General features: G+C 41.4%; 1 protein-coding gene across 1 annotated transcript; it reads left to right on the forward strand.

Annotated features, from left to right (window-relative positions):
• Window positions 1-954: 954 nt before the first annotated feature.
• irf7 (interferon regulatory factor 7) lies at window positions 955-24,830 on the forward strand. The gene is made up of 9 exons (XM_060838978.1): window positions 955-1,288; window positions 6,427-6,601; window positions 7,669-7,805; window positions 9,905-9,965; window positions 10,768-10,944; window positions 14,718-14,870; window positions 18,790-19,158; window positions 19,963-20,075; window positions 20,876-24,830. The coding sequence occupies exons 1-9, from the start codon at window positions 1,124-1,126 to the stop codon at window positions 21,044-21,046; spliced, it is 1,521 nt and encodes a 506-aa protein (XP_060694961.1). The 5' UTR covers window positions 955-1,123; the 3' UTR covers window positions 21,047-24,830.

Below are 24,830 nucleotides of genomic sequence, written 5' to 3' on the forward strand. Positions count from 1 at the left end.
CTGGCACTCGAGGGGCACATGTTACTTTTATAGGATATTGATGAGCCCTGGATTGAATGTTACCCAGGCTGAGCTGCTATGGACAAAGACTGCTTCAGGATCTAAAGCATCACAAGTGATGCTGAAAATGGTTCCAAGCATCAATTAACATCTCCACTTCTGACCTTGTCAGGATCCAGTGCTGAAGAACATTTAACACCTGAAATGTTGACTTCATTGCCTCCTGATGCTGCCTAACCTGCTGTGTTCTTCCAGCCTCCTGCCTATTTTGGATTGCAGCATCTGCACTTTTTTTTTAGTCTCTAAGATGAGCACTTGAAGTTGTTTGGTGGTGTGCCCATGTGTCCGCTGCCCTTGTCTTTTCCAGGTCATGGATTTGGAAGGTTGGAGGCAATTTGATGAGTCACTCAAGTACAACTTGCACACACTGGTCTGCAGAAACTGCTGTCCATGGATGGTGTGCGGGGATAAGGAATTACTCCCAGGGCTTGGGAACTGGCAGCGTGTGGATTTCCATGGCCTTCGAATTATTTGCTGATAATGTTGGCTGGTAAAGAAAAACTTTCCAAAACCTTGCAAAATGAAAGGGCTGTCCCTTTTTTTTGTAAATCTGAACGTCCCCTTCTTGATCAGCATTGGCTATGTACAAGATTGGCGCCAATTTCGGGTGCAACAATAGAAAGCGAAACTTAGAAATAAATTAGAGCTCACAAACTCGACTGGATTCCACGTAATTTCGGGGAAAGGAAACCGGATGGCCATATTTGGAAAACGGCAGTTTTCACACCTAGTGTTGAGGAGAGAGGCTGGTAGCTGAGGGAGGTAGATGGGGTGGGGGTGGTTTAAGGATTGGCTGAGCTCCTTGTCAGCATGTGACGTCATTGGGTGCCCCAGATCTGCATATAAGAACTTTGGAGAGCCAGGAGGCGCTGAATTGAAAGCAGTGATGTTTTAATGTTTGCAGTGCCTGCAATGGGCAAGCAGAGGTGACTGGAGAAATGTACTTGACGGTGGCAAGTCTTTGTGTCTAATTTGCACCGTGTACCACTGCAGAATTCACGGTCTCCCTTTGCTCTGCACTGCATTTCAAACACACAGAGCGCTGTCCTTAATTGTTTGCAGAATGAACAACCAGAAACCGCAGTTCCGATCCTGGTTAATCGCTCAGGTTAACAGCGGTAGTTATCATGGGCTGCGCTGGCTGGACCACGGAAAGACCATGTTCCGAATTCCCTGGAAACACGCCAGCAGGCAGGACCTCTGTGAGAATGATTACAGCATCTTCAAGGTAGGGACTTGCAGCGGTTTGCGAGAATGAATGCCGTTTCTAGAGTCAGCGCGGTGTCCCTGGAAGGCTGAGGCGGCTGAGCGAGCTCATGTCCGAATCACAAAGTCCGATCCTAATAATTTGCCGGAGATTGGCAGCAATGAGGAAGCGCCGCTCAGAACCTCAGGCCATGGTGGATGTAAAGACTCTGGCATTAATTTGAAGAAGAGCAGGAGAGTCTGCTCTGCTGTTTTGTCAAAACCAATGAGTTAAGTGATTGGTAACTGGTAACTGTCTCACTACTGCTGGTGGGAGCTTGCTGTTCTCAAACCGATTGTTTTTATTCCAATAATACAACCAACTTCAAAACTACTTACTTGCCTGTCAAACACGTTGAAATGTCTGATGATCCTACAAAGTGCTAAGTCAATGCAGGTGCTTTATACTTTGTCTCTGTAGGGATTCCTTTTGAAATGTTTTGGTTCTGAGAAATTGAAAAAGGACGGCTAGCTGTCCACTTCAATGGATTCTTGTTTAGTGTTTGATCTATCGCACAGAAAGTCTGTGGCTTAGTGTAAAGTGAGGCTAATCAGCAAATCTCATCAGAGACTGTCCAATGTATGGAATCCACAGTTAGTTAAGTTTGTATTTGCTCCATATGCCAAACATCAAATAAAAACATTGGATCCTTCGCTCCCGTGGTACAGATGGTGTTTATCTGATGTGCATGCACTTGTAAACATGGTCCCTGGTCACTGCTCCCTCTGCTGGCGCAGTGGAAAGTTATAATGGCCTATTCTTTCAAATGGGAGATTAATTCAGCCACATCTTCAAGATCACTTGGTACTGCATTGTGTGATGGGGCAGTTGAGGATGTGGATCTTGTTGTTAACGGGGTTTAATGAAATATTCAGTTTTGGGTCAGTGAGTAGCTGCCTTTTGTCTTTGTATATGTATTGAGAAGGCAGTTAGCCCAATTGACTGGACAGTTGGTTTGTGATGCAGATTGTTGCCAACAATGTGGCTTCAACTCCTGTACCAGCTGAGGTTCCTGAAGGATTCTCCATCTCAACCTCTCCCCTCACGTGAGGTGCAGTGACCCTCAGGTTCGAACATCATCAGTTGTGGTGAGATGGTGGCTCTTTGGTTCCACTAGGACTATGTGGGCCTGTTGATGCACATGTGTCTCTGTGTGGAAATATGAACCTTCTAAGCAATGATTTGATGGGTGATTTTTACCCATTTGAAATCTCAAGCAGCAGACTTTCTCTAGCTGTTATTGTCTGAGTGTCTCAATACATTAAGTGTCACTTTGCTGCCCCTTCTAGACAGACTGTAGTAGTGGAGGGTTGCTTTTTGGACTGGAGGTCTGTGACCAGTGGTGTGCCACAAGGATTGGTGCTAGATCCACAGTTTTTTTGTCATTTACATAAATGATTTGGATATTTAGTAAGGTTGCAGATGACACCAAAATATGTAGTGCAATGAGCAGTGAAGAAGACTCTTTCAGAATAGAACAGGACCTTAATCAGGTGGGCAAATGGGCTGAGGAATGGCAGATGGAGTTTAATTTAGATAAATGTGAGGTGTTGCGTTTTGTTAAGGTGAACCAAGGCAGAACTTCTACAGTGCTGAAAATGTGTTGCTGGAAAAGCGCAGCAGGTCAGGCAGCATCCAAAGAACAGGAAATTCGACGTTTCGGGCACAAACCCTTCATCAGGAATGAGGAAAGTGTGTCCAGCAGGCTAAGATAAAAGGTTGTGCCCGAAACGTCGAATTTCCTGTTCCTTGGATGCTGCCTGACCTGCTGCGCTTTTCCAGCAACACATTTTCAGCTCTGATCTCCAGCATCTGCAGACCTCACTTTTTCCTAGAACTTCTACAGTTAATGGTAGGGCCCTGGGGAGTGTTGCCAAACAAAGAGACCTAGTAGTGTAGATATATAGTTCCTTGAAAATAGAGGTACAGGTAGACAGGGTGGTGAAGAAGGTGTTTGCAGGCTTGTCCTCATTGGTCAGAACACTGAGTACAGGAGTTTGGACATCATGTTGCAGCTGCATAGGATATTGTTTAGGCCACTTTTAAAGTACTGCGTACAGTTCTGGTCGTCTTTCTGTCAGAGGATGTTGCTAAACTAGAGAGGGCACAGGAAAGATTTACAAAGATGTTGCCAAGAGTGGAGGGCTTAAATAGGTTGGGGCTTTTTTTCCTGGAGCATCAGAGGTTATGACCTCTGATGACCTTATAGAGTTTTATTAAATCATGAGGAGTATGGATAGGGTGAATAATCAAAGTTTTTTTCCCCAAGGTGGTGGAGTCAAAAACTAGAAGACATAAGTTTAAGGTGAGAGGAGAAAGATTTAAAAAGGACCTGAAAGATAACTGTTTCATGCAAAGGGTGATACGTGTATGAAATGAGCTGCCAGAGGAAGTGGTGGAGGCTGGTACAACATTTAAAAGGCATCTGGATAGGTATATGAAAAGGAAAGGTTTCAGAGGGATATGGGCCAAATGGGATATTAGAGGAGGTCATATTGGGATGTCTGGTCAGCATGGACAGGTTAGACTGAAGGGTCTATTTCCTTTGTTGTACAACTCTATAACTCTAAATCAATGGTTTCTCGCTCTCAGAATGGAGGCTGATACAATGGAAAGACAATGTGCCTGTCCTAGAATACACGGAAGTTTAGAATATTTCAGTGTTATTTGGGCCAGTAATAACTAACATGGAAATACTGATAACCTAACACTGTCTAATACAATATGTGTGATACTAGCACTCTCCCACTACCATTGTGGTCATTGGATGTCTTCAAGTTGGGGATTCTGTCTCCCCAGAATTATGAGTTTCTTTGAGGGTCTTTATGTGATTTAACCAGGCCAATCCTCAACCTGCATATCTTTTTACACATGGGGCATGGATAATGGGATCCAATGTGCAGGATTTGCATTCTTGACCTTCTTTCTCTACTGCCAATCTCTATCATCGTTAAAGCAATTAGATTCAAATCATATTGCAGCTTAATGGACGAGATATCACCATTTTGGATAATGGGTAATAGGCTCCAACCAGTCATTGTTGTCAACACTGCTGTGCTTCATGGAGAATTTCTGAGTGCTTTGATAGAGTTACAGAATTGTTACGGTGCTGAAGGAGACTATTTGAGATGTCGATCCTCCAATGAGCGGCATTACTAATGTCCTGATTTTTCTTCCACATCCCTGCAAAGTATTTCTATCCAAATCATCAGCCAGTGTGGTCAATTGAATGTGGCTCCACCATATTTCCAGGCAGTGCATTCTAGACCTGACTGTGTGAAAAAGTTGTTTTCTCACATTACCACCTGTTTCTTTTGCACATCACTTTAAAGTTGTGCCCTCTTGTTCTTTTTGCTTTTTGGAGCAGAAACAGCTTTTCCCCATCTATGCTTTCCTGCTTGCTGGTGGTTGGGTCTTTTGTAGCATTTTCTTTGTTTTCTTTTGGAATGCTGAGCCTTTTCAGTCATTGAGCCACAGTGTGCAGCCCACCATCGATGATATTGCTTGTGGAGCTGGCTTCAAGAAGAACACTGGAGTTTGCTCATGGTTGGAGAAAATTACTGCAAATGCTGGAATCTGTGCTGAAAACAAAAAATGCTGGAGAGCACAGCAGGTCAGACAGCATCCATGGAAATAAAGCAAGTGACATGCTGAGCTGAAAATGTGTTGCTGGAAAAGCGCAGCAGGTCAGGCAGCATCCAAGGAACAGGAAATTCCTGTTCCTTGGATGCTGCCTGACCTGCTGTGCTTTTCCAGCAACACATTTTCAACTCTGATCTCCAGCATCTGCAGACCTCACTTTCTCCTCCCAAGTGACATGCCAAGTCTAGATGACTCTTCATCAGTGCTGATGTGAAATGCCATGAGGACTTCATGTTAGTTGTGATGAAGACTCATCTCAATTCAAAACATTAGCTCGCTCTCTCTTCATGGACGCTGCCTGACTGTGATCTCCAGCATTTGCTTTTTGTTTTCAGCACTGGAGTTTGCTCATTTGTTTTGCACTAAGTCCTATTACCTCTGCTACCTTTTTGTTTGTTCGTGGAATAAGAATGTCACTGGTTAGGTCAGCATTTTTCCCATCCTTAATTGCTCTTAAGAAGGTGATGGTGAGCTGAGTTCTTGAACTGCTACTGTCCATTTGGTGTAGATAGTCCGTGAATGCTGTTAAGGAGAGAGATCCAGGATTTTGACGTGGTAACAGTGCAGGAACAGTGCTATAGTTCCAGACCATGCAGTTGTAACACGTACATGAATCAAAGGCTGTCCAGAAACTCCACTGTGCTGTGCAGTGAGGGTCAGAACCAACTGACTGAGGTGAGTTCCCAGCAGTTTATGCAGTGGACACACCACTAGCCCATTGCGCCCATTCCATCAGTGAGGTGAAACACAAGCACATGCTCTAGGATCACTGGACAGAAACTCTAAAGGTACATAGTGGTCTTGACATGTCAATTAATCATTCTACTTTGGGAGACCATTCTGCGAATTCATGATCTTCTGATTTCAATGTTTCTCACGTGATTAATGGAGTATTCCTGTTGCATCTTTCTCATCTTTGCATATGAAGTGAACATCACAACTAGTGTAGCACTTACGAAGTGTTGGAACTCATATAGGCAAAAGTGGCAGCTAATTTGTATATAAAGATCCCACAAACAGCAATGAGGTGATGATCAGGCAAACTGTTATTATCGATGATAGCTAGAGAATATATTTTGGATACCACATTCTCTTAATCTTAACTCTACTGTTCTTCTTTGAATAGAAGGAAAGATAGTTGCCAGTGTCCACTCATGTTTAAGTCGGTAACTTTACCACCTATCAGCCATAATGTTGTGGCTTCAAGAACCACTCCAGGGATTTTGGTCTATAACCATAGCTGGCATTCTCAATGCAGGGCAAAAAGAGTGCTGCACTATTTCAGAGGCAGTACTGAGGGAGTGCTATACCATCAAAGGGACAGTACTGTGGGAGCACTATGCGGTGTGAGGGTCAGTACTGAGGGAGCACTGCAGTGTTAGAGGGACAGTATTGAGGGAACACTGCACTGTATTGTCACCATTCTGGTACTGTTCATTGCAGTCAATTGCTAAAGAATCTTGCTGTTTCTTCTCCAGGGTTGGGCAACAGTGAGTGGGAAATGTACTGATGGTCCACCCAAATGGAAAACTAACTTCCGATGTGCCCTCAACAACATTGACTCATTCACTTTGCTGGAGGACAACTCGAAGGAATCAACGGATCCACATAAAATTTATGTCATTACTAACGACAAGGTCAATTCAGCGCTTGGTATGTTTCACTTGTGATCTGAGACATAACTGTAGCTTAAGTGTTCCATTTCAAGGACTGAGATGTCTGGCACTTAGTGACAAATCAGCCATGGTCTCATAGAACAGATTAGAAAGGCCACACGTTCTCCCCTCTGCCCCTACACAGTTCATTTGCTTGTCTGTGTGTGCTAGTGTTTGGAAATCTCTACCTAAATGGACTCAGTATAATTGTTTTATTGTGGTTGCAACCTAATCCAAATAGCAAATGGCAATACAAGACTATCTGCAGTGATCGTTAAAATCCTGAACATTGCTGAAAATCTTGATGAACTTCTTTGTTTTTATTGTGAAACAGATTTGAACTTGTGGAGGAAAGCTTTTAGACATTTTTATTTGCTCATGAGTTTTGGGTTCTGCTGGCAAGGCAAGCATTTAATCTCCATCTCTTATAGTCCTTGATAAGGTCACGAACTACCATCTTGAACTGCTGCAGTCCATGTGGTGCAATTGATTAGCGAAGAGTCAGTTTCCTTTCTGATTGGCTGTGGGGCTCATGGATTGGATAACCAGTGCTGGGTCTAGGTAGTTGCCAAGTGGACCTAAGTTAATGTGGGGAGATGAGAGAAACTGAGGTTGCTGTCCCCTGCAGCAGAAAAGGTCTGAAAGAGATTTAACAGAGGCGTTCAAAATTCTGGATTATTTTGATATAAGGAGAAATTGTTTCCAGTGATGGAAGGGTCAGTAACCGAAGGATACAGATTTAAGACAGTTGGCAAAAGAACAGAAGATTGATGAGAATATTTTTGTGAACCACTGTATGGTCTGGAAGGAACTGTGCCCAATAAGATGACAGAAGCAAATTCAATAATAAATACTGCATATGGAAAGGCAAATGAGCCTAGAGTATGGGGCAAGCAGGGAAATGTGACTAACTGGATCATTCTTTCAAACAGCCATCAGAGGCTCAATGGATTGAATGGCCTCATTCTGTGCTGCATCATATTCCTTGATTTGAAGTAATTGTGAAAAAACAATTTAAAACAAAAAAAGGTTACATTTTTAAAATTCTCTTTGCTGTGATTTCAGATCCAAACATGGATGGAACTCTGCAGGAAGATGATAATCTCGAATCACAACTGCACATCAGTCCTGAGACTAACCTGGAACAGCCTAACTTTGCACTCTATGATCCCCAGCAGTCCTCTGCAATGTTTCACAATGAGGTATGTTGGGATCAGGGATTCCGTTTCACTGAACTTTCAATCATCAGGAAACCCATGATAATAGAATTTCACAAACCCAGGAAACAAGGATGTGGCTTTGAGACCTCTACAAAGCACCAGGAAACTTCATTCTGCTTCTCCAGAGCTGTCCCTTTGTAAATTATTTTGGATCCATAACTATGGGGAATATTTCAAGTTCTTACCATTTAAGTTTGTTTAATATCAAGATGCACTGTTAACCTGCTTTAACACAATTTATATATCTGGCTTCCTTATTCAGGATTCCTCAACTGAAGGGAAAATGTATTCTTGATCTGTGTCATAATTTTAAAGACTTTGACCAGAACACTCAAACTTTATGTCTGTTGAACAGAAGACAGTTTTTCTGATTGCTCATCAGTGTTGTCACAGCTTTGCCTTAAAGTGGGCAGCACTCTAAGTCAGAATGCGGTGGGTTGAAATCCCACTTCAGATATTGAATATACAGAATCAAATATTAAGGAAGCAATACACTGTGGGAAGAGCAATACAAAGGCTACACTGCATTGTCAGAGGAGCAGTACTAAGGGATGCCTGTGCTGTCTTTCTGGAGAGATCTTAACCTGTTTCCCCGTGCAAATGGATGTTAAAGATGCCATTGCAATATATTTTTAGAAAGCATAAGAGTTCAAGGTCACTCAACCAACATCACTGAAAAAAAGGAATGCCAGTCATTTATCATGTTGTTATTTGTGGGGTTTTGCTGGAGACAATAGCTGCTGCATTATAACAAGGAATACCCTTCAAAACGATGTTACTTGGCTGCAGAAGGCTTTGAGTCATCTTGAGGGTTGGGAAAATCATTATAGAAATTCACGTCTTGTTTTATGTTCTGTGCTGTGAGTGTGGCAGAATCTAACAGGTTAAAACCAGCAATCAGCTTTACTTGTAAATTAAACAATTACAACGAAATAGCAAGGAACAGTGAGTGTCCAGAACAAGGATAGCAAGAAAACAGTTTCACAAAACAAATTGCAAACACTTCAGTTCTATTTCTAGTTTTCGGATGAAACCTGTCATGTTACACCGAAGATTGGCCTTTGACAGGATCTATGATTATTTCCAATGTTGAAGCAAAGTAAGGAATTAGGAACTGCCATTTTGTTTATTGCAGAAGCTCCATCCTTACTCTGACATTAAGTGCTCACTTACTGATAAATAAATTCCATGACATTCTCCAGTCACCTGAAACTATATCGAGTGTCTGATATTGAGCTATCTTATTGCAGCAGAGTTCGTGTCCTGAAAAACCTGTTAATTAAACTTGCTAACTCTGTTTCACTCTCCATAAATCCTGACTAGGTTTCTCTAGCACTTTTAGTTTTTGTTGTGTTATGGAGTTTTTTGTTTTGAGTAGGAAAAAAATTTAGACTTGTATTTCAATAGCACCATTCACAACCTTTAATGTTTTCATTAGCATTTTACAACCAATGAAATAACTTTTGAAATGTAGCCACTGTTCCAGTGTCGGATACACAACAGCCAGTAAGCATACAGCAGGTTTCCAGGCATGCAGGGTCTTGCATTATTTCATATGTGAAAGGCACACCTATGTCATTTCAGGCTCCCTCAGTACTGATCCTCCAACAGTGCAGCACTCCCTCAGTACTGACCCTCCAACAGTGCAGCACACCTTCAGTACTGACTCTCTAACAGTGCAGTGCTCCCTCAGTACTAGCCCTCCAGCAGTGCAGTGCTCCCTCAGCACTAAGAGTGCTGTGCTCAAGTACTAGCCCTACAGTAGTGTGGGGTGATGTGCTCAGGGACTGTTGAGTAGATCCTGATCCCACAGCCTTCTGACTCAAATGAACGAAAATGAGTGCGATCTCAAGGGAGACAAAGCTAACCCCTCACATCATCCCCTTTATAACAAGGGAATCAGTGACCTTTCCACTTATGTAATAATTAAACTACTTGATAAAAACATTCATTAATGACCAATGACTGTATGTATAATCCGTTTCTGAGCTGAATGTGACAGGAACGGATGAAGAGCTTTGTGGTTTGGGAATGCTAACAGTCTAAAGTACAGATGTCTCCCCTTGGTTCTATTCAATCAGGGACAGTTAGAAGAATGGATTCCAGATTTTGAGTTAATGAATCTGTCGGACAGTGCTGAAGGTTAGTAATTTATTCCTCGATATTGTATGGGTGTTACCTTGGTGATTTTTTGGGCTGCATGGAAATCCTGACATGGAGAATCCACCAGGGTACACAGCTAGTCATTCGCAGCTAGCAGCTATGGGGAGGTGAATCAGGAAGCCTTATTAGAACTGTCTGTGGGCTGGGAGAAGTGGGAATGCGTGCAGCCAAGCATAACCCCTCAAACTAACCAACTCTACCTCCACCTTGCCCCACCACCATCACTTGCCTGTTCTGAGAGCTCCTCCCCCTGCTCCTCCCCCACCAACTGAAATATCAGGTGACTCCAGGTGGAGAATCTGTTGATGAGAAAAGACTCACTTGCAACGAGGCATTAAAACTTCTTCACAAGGAAATCAGGTTTCCCACTTGAAACTTCATTCTACTGAAACTCCCTGAAGACCTGGAAGACTTTCTTTAAGACCTGGAAACTCCCCTTTACGACCCTGCCTGGACGATACCCAGGCCAACATGTTGAGAGTTGTTTCCTTCGATCCCCCAGTTCCCAGTTCTTGACCTAAAGCAATGCTTCATTTATAGAGAGCGATTAGTCATGTTCTCACCTGGAGCACAGAAAGGAGAGTTTGATTTCAGAGGGGGCACAGCATATGTTCGCCAGAATGATGCAGCAGCTTGAAGGTTTATGGGAGCTTACAGTAGACAAAATGAAAGTGGCAACACTTGCAGAAGTGTTTCACTGATTGCAGTGTGCTTTGGAATGTTGGGAAATGTGTGATTAATGCAAGAAAAAAAAAACTTCCTTTTTGTTCTTTAATTAAAGACCAAATGGCTCCTGGCCTGTTCAATCCAGCAAACATCTATAACTCAGACGTGAACGGAATCTACAATTTCCAGGTGCCTCCTGGCACTCCTCCCCAGGAAGTTTTCAATGTGTCACCAGCCCAAGTGGTGCCCACTGATGAGTACAGAGAGCTGCCAAGTCAAACATACAATGCAGGTAATTGCTGGAACCAGAACCAGGGGATAGCTTGAGGGCTGAAGGGCATTTAGTAAAATATCAAGTGTGATTCATTTGTCACCTGGTAACCGTAGGTAAAGGCTGCAATCATTACCTCAAAAGGGGTGTCTAATATGGAACTTACCCGGAACATGGAGACCAAAGGGTAGCCATTACTATCCAGATGTACAATGGGACCTTCTCTCTGCCGCTCCAGGCCTTGCTGGATGCAGTTCCCTGAAGGGTAAAAGTTTGTATCTTGGGTCCCATGCATCAGGGATAGACAGGACAGGCAACTTAATGTTCCAGAATACAAATGCTATAGGAAGGATAGAAAGAGGGACATGAGAGGAGGGAGAGTGGTGTTTTTGATAAGGGATAGCAATACTCATGGGAATACATCCAGGGAAGTTATTTGAGTGGAACTAAGAAATAAAAAAGGGATGTTCACTTCATTAGGATTGTATTATAGACCCCCTAATAGTCAGCAGGAAATTGAGAAACCAATTTATAAGGAGATCTCAGTTATCTGTAAGAACAATAGGGTGGTTATGGTAGGGGATTTTAACTTTACAGTAGTCCAAACATAGACTGGGACTGCCATAGTGTTAAGGGTTTAGATGGAGAGGAATTTGTTAACTGTGTACAAGAAAATTTTCTGATTCACTACGTGGATGGACCTATGAGAGAAGGTACAAAACCTGACCTAGTCTTGGGAAATAAGGCAGGGCAGGTGACTGAGGTGTCAGTAGGGGAGCACTTTGGGGCCAGTAACCATAATTCTGTTTGGTTTAAAATAGTGATGAAAAAGGATAGACCAGATCTAAAAGTTGAAGTTTTAAATTGGAGGAAGGCCAATTTTGACAGTATTAGGCAAGTACTTTCAAAAGCTGATTGGGCGCAGATGTTCGCAGGTAAAGAGATGGCTGGAAAATGGGAAGCCTTCAAAAATGAGATAACTAGAGTCCAGAGACAGTACATTCCTGTTAAGGTGAAAGGAAAGGCTGGTAGGTGGAGGGAATACTGGATGACGAAAGAAATTGAAGGTTTGGTTAAGAAAAAAAGGAAGCATATGTCAGGTATAGACAGGAGAGACTGAGTTAATCCTTAGAGTATAAAGGCAGAAGGAGTATACTTAAGAGGGAAATCAGGAGGGCAAAAAGGGGATTTGAGATAGCTTTGGCAAGTAGAGTTAAGGAGAATCCAAAAGGATTTTATAAATACATTAAGGACAAAAGGATAACTAGGGAAAGAATAGGGCCCCTCAAAGATCAGCAAGGTGGCCTATGTGTGGATTGCAGGAGATGGGGGAGATACTAAACAAGTATTTTGCATCAGTGTTTACTGTGGAAAAGGGCATGGAAGATGTAGAATGTGGTGAAATAAATGGTCACATCTTGAAAAATGTCCATATTACAGAGGAAGAGATGTTGGATGTCTTGAAACTGATAAAAGTGTAAAAGTCCCCAGGACCTGATCAGGTGTGCCTTAGAACTCTTTGGGAAGCTAGGGAAGTGTTTGCTGGGCTTCTTGCTGAGGTATTCGTATCATTGATAGTCACAGGTGAGGTGCCAGAAGACTGGAGGTTGGCTAATGTGGTGCCACTAAGAAAGATGGTAAGGAAAAGCCAGGGAACAATAGACCGCGAGCCTGACATTGGTGGTGGGCAAGGGGAGGGAATCCTGAGGGACATGATATACATGTATTTGGAAAGGCAAGGACTGATTAGGGGTAGTCAACGTGGCTTTGTGCGTGGGAAGTAATGTCTCATGAACTTGATTGGGTTTTTTGAAGAAGTAACAAAGAGGATTGATGAGGGCAAAACAGTAGACATGATCTATATGGACTTCAGTAAGGCATTCAACAAGGTTCCTCATGGTAGACTGGTTAGCAAGGTTAGATTTCATGGAATACAGGAAGACCTGGCCATTTGGATACAGAACTAGCTCAAAGGTAGAAGACAGAGGGAGGTGGAGGGTTGTTTTTCAGACTCAAGGCCTGTGACCAGTGGAGTGCCACAAGAATTGGTGCTGGGTCCTCTACTTTTTATCACTTATAAAAGTGATTTGGACGTGAACATAGGAGGTATTGTTGGTAAGTCTGCAGATGACACCAAAGTTGAAGGTTTAATGGGCAGCGAAGAGGCTTACCTTAGAGTACAACAGGATCTTGATCAGATGGGTCAGTGGTCTGAGGAGTGGCAGATGGAGTTTAATTTAGATAATTGTGAAGTGCTGCCTTAGGAAAAGCAAATAAGAGCAGGACTTATACACTTAATGGTAAGGTTCTGGAGAATGTTGCTGGATAAAGAGACCTTGGAGTGCAGGTTCATAGCTGCTTGAAAGTGGAGTCGTAGGTAGATAGGATAGTGAAGAAGGCATTTGGTATGCTTTCCTTTATTGGTCAAAGTATTGAGTACAGGAGTTGGAAGGTCATGTTGCGGCTGTACAAGACATTGGTTAGGCCACTTTTGGAATATTGCATGCAATTCTGGTCTCCTTCCTGTCGGAAAAATGTTGTGAAACTTGAAAGGGTCCAGAAAAAAATTACAAGGATGTTGTTAGGGTTGGAGGATTTGAGCTATAGGGAGAGGCTGAATGGTGACGTTATAGAGGTTTACAAAATTATAAAGGGTATGGATAGGATAAATAGACAGTCTTTTCCCTGGAGTGGAGGTGTCCAGAACTAGAGGGCATAGGTTTAGAGTGAGAGGGAAAAGATATAAAAGGGACCTAATGGGCACCTTTGTCACACAGAGGGTGGTGCATGTGTGTGGAATGAGCTGCCAGAGGAAGTGATGGAGGCTCGTACAATTATAGCATTTAAAAGGCATCCGGATGGGTATATGAATAGGAAGGTTTAGAGGGATATGGGTCAGGTGCTGGCAGGTGGGACTAGATTGGATTGGGATATCTGGTCGGCATGGATGACTGGACTAAAGGGTCTGTTTCTGTGCTGTACATCTTTATGACTCTATGACAGTGGCCTTTACCATTGGTATATCTGTCCTTCCGACTTATGGCTGCCTAATGCTAATTAGAATGTGAAAATAATACATACACAATTAGATGATTCTTGAGTGTTGAATAGTCTCTTTGATTTTATATATAATGTCGTCTGGCAAAGAGGAGTGTTCAAAGAAAATGATTTTAAAGATTTTTTTTAATGTTCCTTTGATTCTTCTCTGAGAATTGCTGGTCCAGTTGTGCCCTCAACATTCTTTCTCAATTTCTGGAATGTTAGCAACCTTGGATGGACCAAATGGCTACCTTTTCCGTACAGATGAGAGATACGAGGCAGAAACCTACCCCCTGGCCTTGTCACCAGGCAGTTCGTAGGGCTGAGCTTTGTAGGAATAACCTCCAGAGATCCCAAGGTATGGCCATGGGGTGTTGGCCCTCTTTTTCACCAGGCCAAGAAACACAAAGCAGGTTGTGTTAATTCTTATCACACAGCACATAATCCGGCAATAGGCAGAGGAGGAAATAATACAATCTCCTATTTGGCTTGAGACACTGGGCATGTTGCCCTGTTCAGCAAAACTAGTGAGGCTGTGAATCATGACTTCTTTGACCTCAACTCTAGATGCAGCAGTCTGAAGGAGAGGAAGGGTCCTTTGATCACACTCTAGACCCAGGTCCCATTGATATGCACTTGGGATCCATTTGGGGTCAAATCCATGTGACATTATTTGAGGAGAGTGCTGAAAAATGGTGCATGCTAAGTTGATGTCTTTAAGCAGTAAAATCAGTGTTTTATGTTCCTAATATTAGACCAAACTTGTGAGCCTCTGCTTGTTCCAACATTTCATGTAATGGAGAATGTGACCCAGGAGATACCAGTACACTATCCTGCTTCAGATGTCCCTCTGAATCCAGCTCCAGGAACACAGGTTGAAATTCCAACTGTAACTCAACTCCCACAAGGTATGTCAAGCTGCGAAACAGATGAACTCTTGTCCGAGCTCGCCCAATCGTTGCCCTTTCTATTTCAAAGTAAATTTTTTAAATGGAACATTTAGACAAAACAGAAAAACTTGCATTTCTAAAGCGCTCATCAGAAATTCAGAACACCCAAAATGATTGACAACCAATGAATAAAAAGATTGAAGAACTGTGGATGCTGGAAATCAGAAACTAAAACAAAAACTCAACAGATCTGGCAGCATGTGTGGAATGAAAGCAGAGTTAATGTTTCAGATCCAGTGACCCTCCTTCAGAATGGTCAGAATTCAAATACTCTTGAAGTTTTGTTACAGTTCATTTATACAAAATTGTCCAGATACTGTACTTTGTGGAAAGCAAGATCCTATAAACAGCAGTGTGATAAAAACATGGAAAATAAGAGTAAACAGTAGGCTATTTGCTGTTCATCAAGCCAATTTCACCATTCAGCCTGATCATGGCTGACCCTCCTTCGCAATACCACATTCCTCTCACCCCATGTGCCTTGACATCTTTAATGTCTAGAAATCTACCTATTTCTTTTGCAAATATATTAAATGACTTGTCATTCATTGTCTTCTGTTGTAGACAATTCCACAGGATCATCACCTTCTGAGTATAGAAATTTCTCATCTCAATCCTAAATCCTGTATCCTGAGACTGGGGCCCTTTGTTTTTGACCTCCACCCCTGGGGATACATCCAGCCTGTTCAAGCAGCTTTTTATATGTTTCAATGAAATTGTTCTCAGTCATCTAAACTGCAGTGAATGCAGTCTCCAGCTGACCCAGTCTCTCCTTACACAATAATTCTGCCATCCTATGATTCAGCCTTCTGAACCTTCGCTGCACTCCCTCTACACTGGCAAGTATATCCTTTCTTAAGGAGACCAAAACTGCATATAATACTCCAGGTGTGGTCTCATCAAGGCTCTGTATAACTGCAGTAGGGTTCCTTTGCTCCTCCACTAAAACCCTCTTGCAACAAAGACCAACACACCATTTGCTTTCCTAATTGCTTGCTGCATCTGCATGTTTGCTTTGCGACTGTTGCAAAAGGATACCTAGGTCCCTTTTGTACATCACCATTTCCCAATGTGTCACCACTTAGATAATACTCTGCCATTCTGGTTTTCTTTCTATGTCAGTGGATAACATCACACTTATCCACATTGTATTGCATCTTCTATGCATTTATTCATTCCTTCAAATTGTCTGAATTACCTCCAAGCCTCTTTGCATCCTCATTGTCACTTTCAGTGCCAAACCTGAAAGTGTTAGATGTTGATGGATAATGGGAATACCTGAGGCCCAAGCACTGATCCCAACAGTTCGCCATTAGTTTGAAAAAGATTATTTATTCCTGCTCTGTTTCCTGTTAGCTAACCAATTCTCAATCCATGCCAAAATGTGACGTGTAATTCCAATTGCTTCAATTTTACACTTTTGTTTTTGGTGGGATTTTATCTGTAAAGCAAAATAGTCTACATCCACTGGGTTCTTTTTCGTCCATTCTACTAATTACTACCTCAAATTCATTTTGATTTTGTCTAATTCCATTGATATTTTCAAAGTGTCCTATTATCACATCCTTTATAATGACTCTAGCATTTCCCCTAATATTGATTTTAGGCTAGGATTAGGGCACCACACTCCAATCAGGCAGTAGAATTCCAGAATCTGCAAAAATTTGGAAGATGACAATCAATGCATCCACCTTTTATCTCTTTTTTGTAATACCTTGGAATGTAGATTGTCAAAGGTTGGGCATTTATCAGCTTTCAGTACAGTTAATCACTCCAGTACTTTTTTTCACTAATACAATTTCCCCTTCTCAGTTGAGCTTGATTCCCCAGCAGTTCTCAGAAGTATTTTGTGTTGTTGTCTATGAAGACAGAACTAAAATAGTCGTTTAATTCTGTGTCATTTCCTTGTTCTCTGCTGTTAAAACACCTATGAATAAATGTCAAATATTGCAGATGCTGGAGATCTGAAATAAAAATATAAAGTTCCAGAGAAACTCAGCAAGTCTGCCAGCATTTGCGGAGGGTGAAACATAATTATCTTTTTGAATCCAAAAGTACTTTCTTTTTTGAGGACATAGAGGTTTTAAAGTTTTTTTTTGAGTTTCTCCAGCATTTTCTGTTTTTATTTTATCTTAATAAGAGACCAAGGTTTATCTTCACTAATCTTTCTCTTTTGACATAGTTGTAAAGCTTTCACAGTCCATTTTTATGTACCTTGCAACTAACTTTGGTCTCATTCTTTTTCTTTTTCTCTCTCTTCATTAATCTCCTCATCTTCATTTGCTGTATTCTAGACTACTCCCAATCCTCAGACTTGTTATCTTTTCTAGCAACATTATATGATTCCTTCTTGGATATTACCAAAATAATCTGTCTTGTGTGGTTTGGTGTAGGGATGAACATTGGAAAAGACACTGGGAAGAAATCCCTTACTCTCGCTAAGATAGAGCCATGAGGTCTTTACATCCAGCTGAGAGGACAGATAGGGCATTAGTTTTAATGTGTCATTCAAAAGATGGCACTAGTGCCGTACATCCTCTGTCTTTTCCCTCCCATAATGTGGCACATCCTCAAATACTGGAGATCCAACAACACAGCCTTGGGGTGCAGGTTTATAGTTCCTTGAAAGTGGAGTCGCAGGTGGACAGTGTAGTGAAGAAGGTGTTTGATATGCTTGCTTTTATTGGTCAGTGCAAAAGTTGGGATGTCCCGTTGTGGCAACGATTGGGTCACTTTCAGAATACTGCATTTGTCTCTCTGCTACAGGCAAGATGTTGTGAAACTTGAAAGGGTTCAGAAAAGATTTACAAAGATGTTGCCAGGGTTGGACAGTTTGAGCTATAGGGCGAGGCTGAATCAGCTGGGGCTGTTTTCCCAGAAGTGTTGGAGGCTGAGGGCTGACCTTGTCGATATTTATAAAAATCATGAGGGGCATGATAGGGTAAATATTCAAGGTCTTTTTTTCCCAGGGTAGGGGAGTCCAAAACTAGAGGGTGTAGGTTTAAGGTGAGAGGGGAAAGATTTAAAAGGGACCCATGGGGTAACATTTTCACGCATAGGGTGATGCATAATGGAGTGAGCTCTCGAGGAAGTGGTGGAGACTGGTTTAATACAACATTTAAAAGGCATCTGGATGGGTACATGAATAGGAAGGGTTTAGAGGAATGTGGGCCAAATGCTGACAAATGGGACTAGATTAATTTAGAATATCTGATTGCCATGGATGAGTTGGACCGAAGAGTCTGTTTCTGTGTTTATGACTCTCTGACAGTATGAGAGTATTATCACTGTGGGAATTGCTAGAATCTATTGTAAAGGATGTGACAACAGGACACTTAGGAAATATCATTGGATTTAGACAGTCAAAATAGATTTACGAAGGGAAATTATGTTTGACAAACCCACTGGAGTTTCTTGAGATAGTAACTAGTAGAAGAAATTATTATTCCATATCTTTTAATACCCTTACCCTGCAAAAATCTATAATTTTTCAGTTGAACCCTAGCCTCAGTAGCGTTTTGAGTAGAATGTTCCAGAATCCACTACTTTTTGTGTGAAGAAGTGCTTCCTGACATCACAACCTCACTCCAGAAGTGTCTGAGGTCCAATTTTAAGGTTACACCCTCTTGTGCTGACTCTCCCACCTCAGAAAATTCTTTCTTTATAACCACTCTATCAAATTCTTTCATTTAAATGAGATTACTTTTTAAATTCCCTACATTCAAGTAAGTACACATGCAGTCTAATCATCCTCAGAATTCTACCCTTTTTTGTTATCCTTGGTATCTGATTACTAGATCTGCTTAAACATTACAAATTATTGCAAGGCAAAATCAAAAGCTGTCTGGTGATTAAACCTCTCTTTCTCTTTGTGCAGTTCTAAGAGATTTTGACATTACCATTTACTACCGTGGCAAAAAGGTCTTTCAGAGCACGGTTAGCAATGCTAATGGCTGCCGCTTGTATCATGATGAAGAGAATGAAAGATTCGCTCAGCTACATCACATCAGGTTCCCAAGTACAGAGGAGATAAAGGATCATCAACAGAAAAAGTTCACCAATCATCTCTTGTCAAACATGGCAGGAGGACTTCTTCTGGAGAATAAAAATGGAGATCTTTTCGCCAAGAGACTGGGCAAGTGTCAAGTCTTTTGGACCCGCTCAGGGGCAACCATGAATGAGGAGTCACAAAAGCTGAACCGAAATGAGGAGATTAAATTATTCAGCCTGAAAGATTTTTACATGGGTGAGTTTCCTGCTCAGTGCTTTCTGTTGCTGGTGTTTAAAGGCCCTGGCTTCCTTGTAAATCTTGAATATTGGAGATATTTTCCACCTTCACCTTGGAGTGCTTCTGCTGTCACTGCCTGATCTCCTTCTCAGACACCTGTACAAGGCTAATGTCTTTGTCCGTGTGCTCTGATACACTTGCAGCTCCAATACTCCTTCCCTATTGCCATTCCCATTCAACATTTTCAAATAATTAGCTATTTCAGTCATTCAGGAATTTAATTTTTGGAGGGATTGTGCTTCTTGATGGTTATCCATATATGTATTTATTACCCACCTCATTCCCTCTGCTTAAAAACACAACTCCTCAAATGTTTTCCAAAAGAAGAGAGTGAAGGATTAAGAGCTGCCACAGCAATCACGCTTTCCATGATGTATGATGGAACAACCTCCAATCCTGGATCAGTGATGCTGGAAGAGCACAGCAGTTCAGGCAGCATCCAAAGTGCAGCGAAATTTCGCTGCACTTTGGATGCTACCTGAACTGCTGTGCTCTTCCAGCACCACTGATCCAGAACCTGGTTTCCAGCATCTGCAGTCATTGTTTTTACCTCGTTGGTTTCAACCTCCAATCCTTTGAGCACAATCCGTTTGGGATGGAACTAAAGAGAACGCTGAGTTTAAGCCCTCACTGCACTAAGGCAGGCTGTTTATTCAGCATTTTCCCCAACCCCTGCCTCTGTTAAAATTTGCCTCAAAACACAGCCTCTGAATGCAGTTAAAATACAATGATTAAAATACAGTCTCCTTTTTTTTTCTTCAGAATGTATGGAGTTCATGGAGCAGCAACGCGGAATGCCACAAAGCTCCATCTTCCTATGCTTTGGACAACAATTCCGGATAGGAAATGAGAAGAAGAAACTCATCCTGGTCAAGGTCAGAGGATCTTCACTAATCCAACAGATAATTCTGGAGAAATGTCTTTAAAGATTTGTGTTTTAAATAGTACCATTCCAAACCTTAGCTTGTCCCAAAGCATTTCATAACCAGCAAAATAACATTTTAGATTTGCCTGTGATGGTTCTTCACAGCAATCAAACGGGGAAAAGGTATTGAAGTGGGATAGGCTGAAGTGTTTTCATACAGAAAATGTGAATAAAAGTGTTTCCTGTGACGGGAGGCTCAGTAAGCAGAGGACACAAGCTTATGATAATTTGTGAAAGAACTAAGAGGGGAAATGAGGAGAATTTTGTTTTGTAGAGTGAGTTTTTGTGACCTAGAATGCACCAGCTGAAGGGTTGGTGAGGTGTTTTCAAGCATAACTTTCAAAAGAGAATTTGATAAATGTTCAAAGAGAATGGTTTTTCAAGGCTCTGTGGGGAGTAGGATCAATTGAATCCTCTCTCTCAAAAAGCTACCTCAGGCACAATGGGCTGAATAGACTCTTTCTTTGCTGTAGCATTCTATGAATCTATCACAGGAGTATTTTCACTCTGTTTCTGGGCAGAGGGGATGCTAAGACCTTTCAACCCGTCCCTTTGCTAACAATATCAGTTCCACCCAAGCTTTTCACTCTGAGAACCAGAGATAGCAAAGGCTTGATCCTGGGTGCCTTTGGCAACTTTACTCAAACGGCCTGGTCATATTGGCAGAATTTAGTGTTTGTTTTTTTTTCACTTTTGAGTGACTGAACCTCATTCCATCAATGTTGTCTTGTTTCTGTTTCCAACCCTCAGATTGTTCCTAAAATCTGCATCTGTCTGATTGAATACACCCAACAAGAAGGAGCATCCTCGCTGACCAGTGATAATGTCAGCCTGCAGATGTCTAACAATTCCAGCACTTCGTCCATGGAGAACTTGATGGCTTTAATCCATGAATTGGAAAACCTGATGGAGCTAGAGTAGTTGAGACACTGGTCCCAGGCATTGGGTGCTTGAAATACCTACGAATGTCAACTTGTCACAAAAGCTTCCTCTTAATCACACTTGAGCATGTAGCTGCAAAGTTTTCTGACCCAGTTCCTACAATGCTTAGCCAGAAGGATCTTCTAGAACTTAACACTGTCTTTTAATCTTTGTGCATTTCAGTTCTGGGCAAATCTTAAGTATAATCTTTTTAGGCATTCAGAGGAATGATCATTGCATCTTGCTTCTTTCTAGTAGCTAGTCAAGGAATTTGGACTGTTTGCAAGCATTTGAGAAGCTGGATCAAAATTTGCTTCCATCTGAGCTGGTGCTTGCTAGTAAAGAAAATTGACAGAAGATCAAACTTCAAACCCATCTTTAATTCTCTGCCATGCCGATTCAGTTAAAGTCCAAAAGAAGCAGAGACTGATCTTCATGAAGAATAACACATCCTGTTGCACAGTGTGTTGCTCAGTTGGGAAATTGGAAATCAAGATTCCAACAACTCCCGTTTCTGTAGCCTCCTCTCACAACTTCAGGATGTTTCAAAGTACTTTTTCATAATGTTGGATTTACAGCAGCCATTTGATGTACAGAATGATCTTGCAAACAGTAGTGGCCAGATGAAGCATACTGTAGGGCCACAGATTTAGATCATTTGGCATAGGACAAATATTTTTTGCTTCCCTGCATACTACAAAGCTTTCTTTTTGAAAGTGGGAAAAAGTATTTGAGGAATTGTGACTTTTGTTATCTATCTTTAGAAATTTAAATGCCTTTTTTTGTCCCTCCTATTCAACAGATGTTCCAGTCACTTTTAGTCCACTGTCCTGATCTGATATCAGTTTGTAAATCCTTTCTCATCAGTCTTAGGATGCTTGCCTCAGTTGGCAAGGCCAGCATTCATTGCTCATCCCCCTTTGCTGATGAGAAGTTTGAGGTAAGTCCCTGATCACCGTACCTAATGTTGAGATACTCAATATGCTGTTAAAGAGTCTGTTGATGTAGTGACAGTGAAGGAACAGTGATAGAGTTCCACATCAGCATGCGACTTGGAGTGTGACTTGGGAGCGGTGTTGCCCTGTGTTGCCCATTACAGGTAGTGAGGGTCCCGAGTATGGAAGTACTGCTTTTTGTTTAAAAGAAAAACTCTGCAAAGTAATTTGCTGCATGGGTTTTTTATTTCCACAAAAGAGAACCTATCTGCAATTCTTTCAAAAAGGTGAGCCCATTTTCAAAACAATGGTAAAGGAATTCCCAAAGGCCCAGTTAATCTTCCTGATTGGAGACTGGACAGCAATGGCTAAAGCTTAAGAGAGTTCTGATCTAATACAGCAGCAGTCAAACTATTTCTCTGATACTGGAGTCATACTGAGACAAAACAAACAAACCAACTTGTTTGTTTAATTGAAATTTAGAAGCATTTGGGGGAAAAAAAACTTGCCATGTTTCAGTGAATACTGAAAATGAGAACCTATTGTGGAACACAAGATAATCCACCTTTTTTTCCATATGTCTGGTTAACCTAAATTGAAATTACACAATAGCTGGTGTTGCCTATGGTTCTACAGCAGCAACAGTTTTGTAGTTCAATGCGTTACCAACAATACCTTTCCTCAAAAGATTGTCCTGGAATCTCCAGGATTTATTGGAGATGATTGTTGCAGATCATTCTGTTCTTAGACCTAGGGAGAGAACTGCAAGCAAGCTAATAATAGAGTTTCCTCTCGTAACAGAGTTTCCTTCCTGTAGTTTATACGTTTTAAGATTAATTATTTTGATGTCACTCAGCCCAATATCTAGGAGTGAATAATCTCACTCACAATTCCCACATGGACTCATTCCACTCCTTCACCTAATGACATCATGAAGTGTAAAACAGACATTGGCACATTTTCAATTCGGGATTTTAAAAAGGAGCTGGCCTGCAAATTCTGGAATTTAAGCACAGCAGAATATTCTAGAATGACTTGGAAGATCCACCAATGTCTGTTTCCTTTCTTAAAAATATGCAAGTCATCTTTTGGGTGGTGATGTCCCTCTGTAGCTATTTGATTAAACTCCAGTCTGAATTGCACTCTGTTCGGGGTCCGTAGTGAGAGAGGATATAGGCTACAGGCATTGAAAACGCCTTTTCAAATATCAATTTCTAAATTTCAGATATCTTTCTAAGAAGTAGATGTCAACTCAGTGAGCTGAACAAAGTTTAATGCTGGCCTAATTAATGTTAAATTCCTTTATCTGCTCTAAACAGAAAACATATGGGAGTGGTTCTTATGATTTTTCACTAATTTTTCACAAAAATACATTAAATTTCTTTAAGCTAATACTCATTAACTTCAAGGCAGAATTTAACATGAACAGTCAGGAAATGTGAAACAACTCTCCCAGCTTGTTAAATATTTATTTTGTTTTTGTATGGTATTTTTATTGCTGCTGCCTCTTCAAGAAACTTTTAATCCCTTTTGTAAGTCATTGATTTTTATACTTTGAAAAAAAGTTAAAGCAGAATACCTGATAATCCATCTCATCAGTGAGGGCTTCTCTGGTGCTGGTCAATGATGGTTTGAATTCAGGCATAGTAACCACACTCATGGTTTTCAGAGAGCGATGGTTACAGTGAGTCAATGGTCCGCTGGTAGGATGGTGTTAGAAAATGTTTACAAGAATGATTAAGGGCTTCCATTTAAAGTATGAATTAAGAACAACACGCATTCATCTGATCACACAGGGCGATGATGTGAAAGCAGTCTAGAGCATCTTAACTTCAGTAAATTTCTAGAGGTTAATTTGTACAAAAGTGAAGTTTAAGATCACTTTCATTTCACGATTGTCGATTAGTTCAGAATAATCTTTTAGATCCCGGTTTTATTTCCTGTGATCCAGCTGACTTTATTTCTCTCCCTGTTGACCGGGGTGGGGGAGGTGTGGTGGTGGGATACCATTCCTGCTGGCCAGGCAGAATGTTGTACTCCTGTTCTCAGCCCAAAGCAGCGGGGATCTTCAATGCAGAGATCACTGAGAAAAAGCCATTTGATTGTATTTGAGCATTTTACTCTTTGGTAAGGGCAGAATCTGACCCCAGTTAAAATTGGGGAATCATTGGATACTGATTCAATTAAATTGTCACTCCATGAAATCAATCTGATGAGGATTCCCAAATCAGCATTGGAATGGGTACTTATTAATGGAGATAGGAATTGCTCTTTATTAGTCATGGGATCATTAGATCCCAAAACAAGCTAACTTGGTCTACCAGATGTTGGTAGCAGATATTCATTTGGCAATGGAGTGATTGTATGTCTTGGGGAGGAGTTTATTGTGTGGCGATGTGATCAGGGCATCGATGAATTGCTATGCTGAATTCTCTAGATATCTAATGTACCACTAATGTTGTGGTACTCATTCCAGGATCAGAATGGTCCTGAGGTTTGGTGCTAAAGTAATCTACATTCAATCCATATGTGGCACCCGTCGTAATCAGGTATATGAAGTGTTTTCAGGTGACCTGCTGACTCAATTTATTTTGATCTGAAGAGGGTGGAGGGGGGAACAGAATGAAGAAGGTGCACATTCCAGGGCAATTGTTATGTTGTTGACCCACAGAACCCCTTTGGGAGATAGTACCTACAATTAGATACCCCCCCCCCAAACCAGCAAAACCTCTTCAATCTGCACTTTGAGAAGAAAACCCTTTTTCCTAGCTAGGCAAACCGTGTACAGTCTTATTGGGGTTATAAGAGTGAAGTGTATATATTCTTCTAAAACTATATATTTTATAAAT

This window comes from Hemiscyllium ocellatum, chromosome 18 (assembly GCF_020745735.1).
Source record: "Hemiscyllium ocellatum isolate sHemOce1 chromosome 18, sHemOce1.pat.X.cur, whole genome shotgun sequence".
Classification (NCBI taxonomy): domain Eukaryota; kingdom Metazoa; phylum Chordata; class Chondrichthyes; order Orectolobiformes; family Hemiscylliidae; genus Hemiscyllium; species Hemiscyllium ocellatum.

Bases quoted from the DNA above. Each gene is read 5' to 3' on its own strand.
- irf7 (XM_060838978.1), top strand. From the start codon at position 1,124: ATGAACAACCAGAAACCGCAGTTCCGATCCTGGTTAATCGCTCAGGTT. The intron at 1,289-6,426 runs GTAGGGACTTGC...TTTCTTCTCCAG, and splicing joins ATGATTACAGCATCTTCAAG to GGTTGGGCAACAGTGAGTGG. The intron at 19,159-19,962 runs GTGAGTTTCCTG...TTTTTTCTTCAG, and splicing joins CCTGAAAGATTTTTACATGG to AATGTATGGAGTTCATGGAG.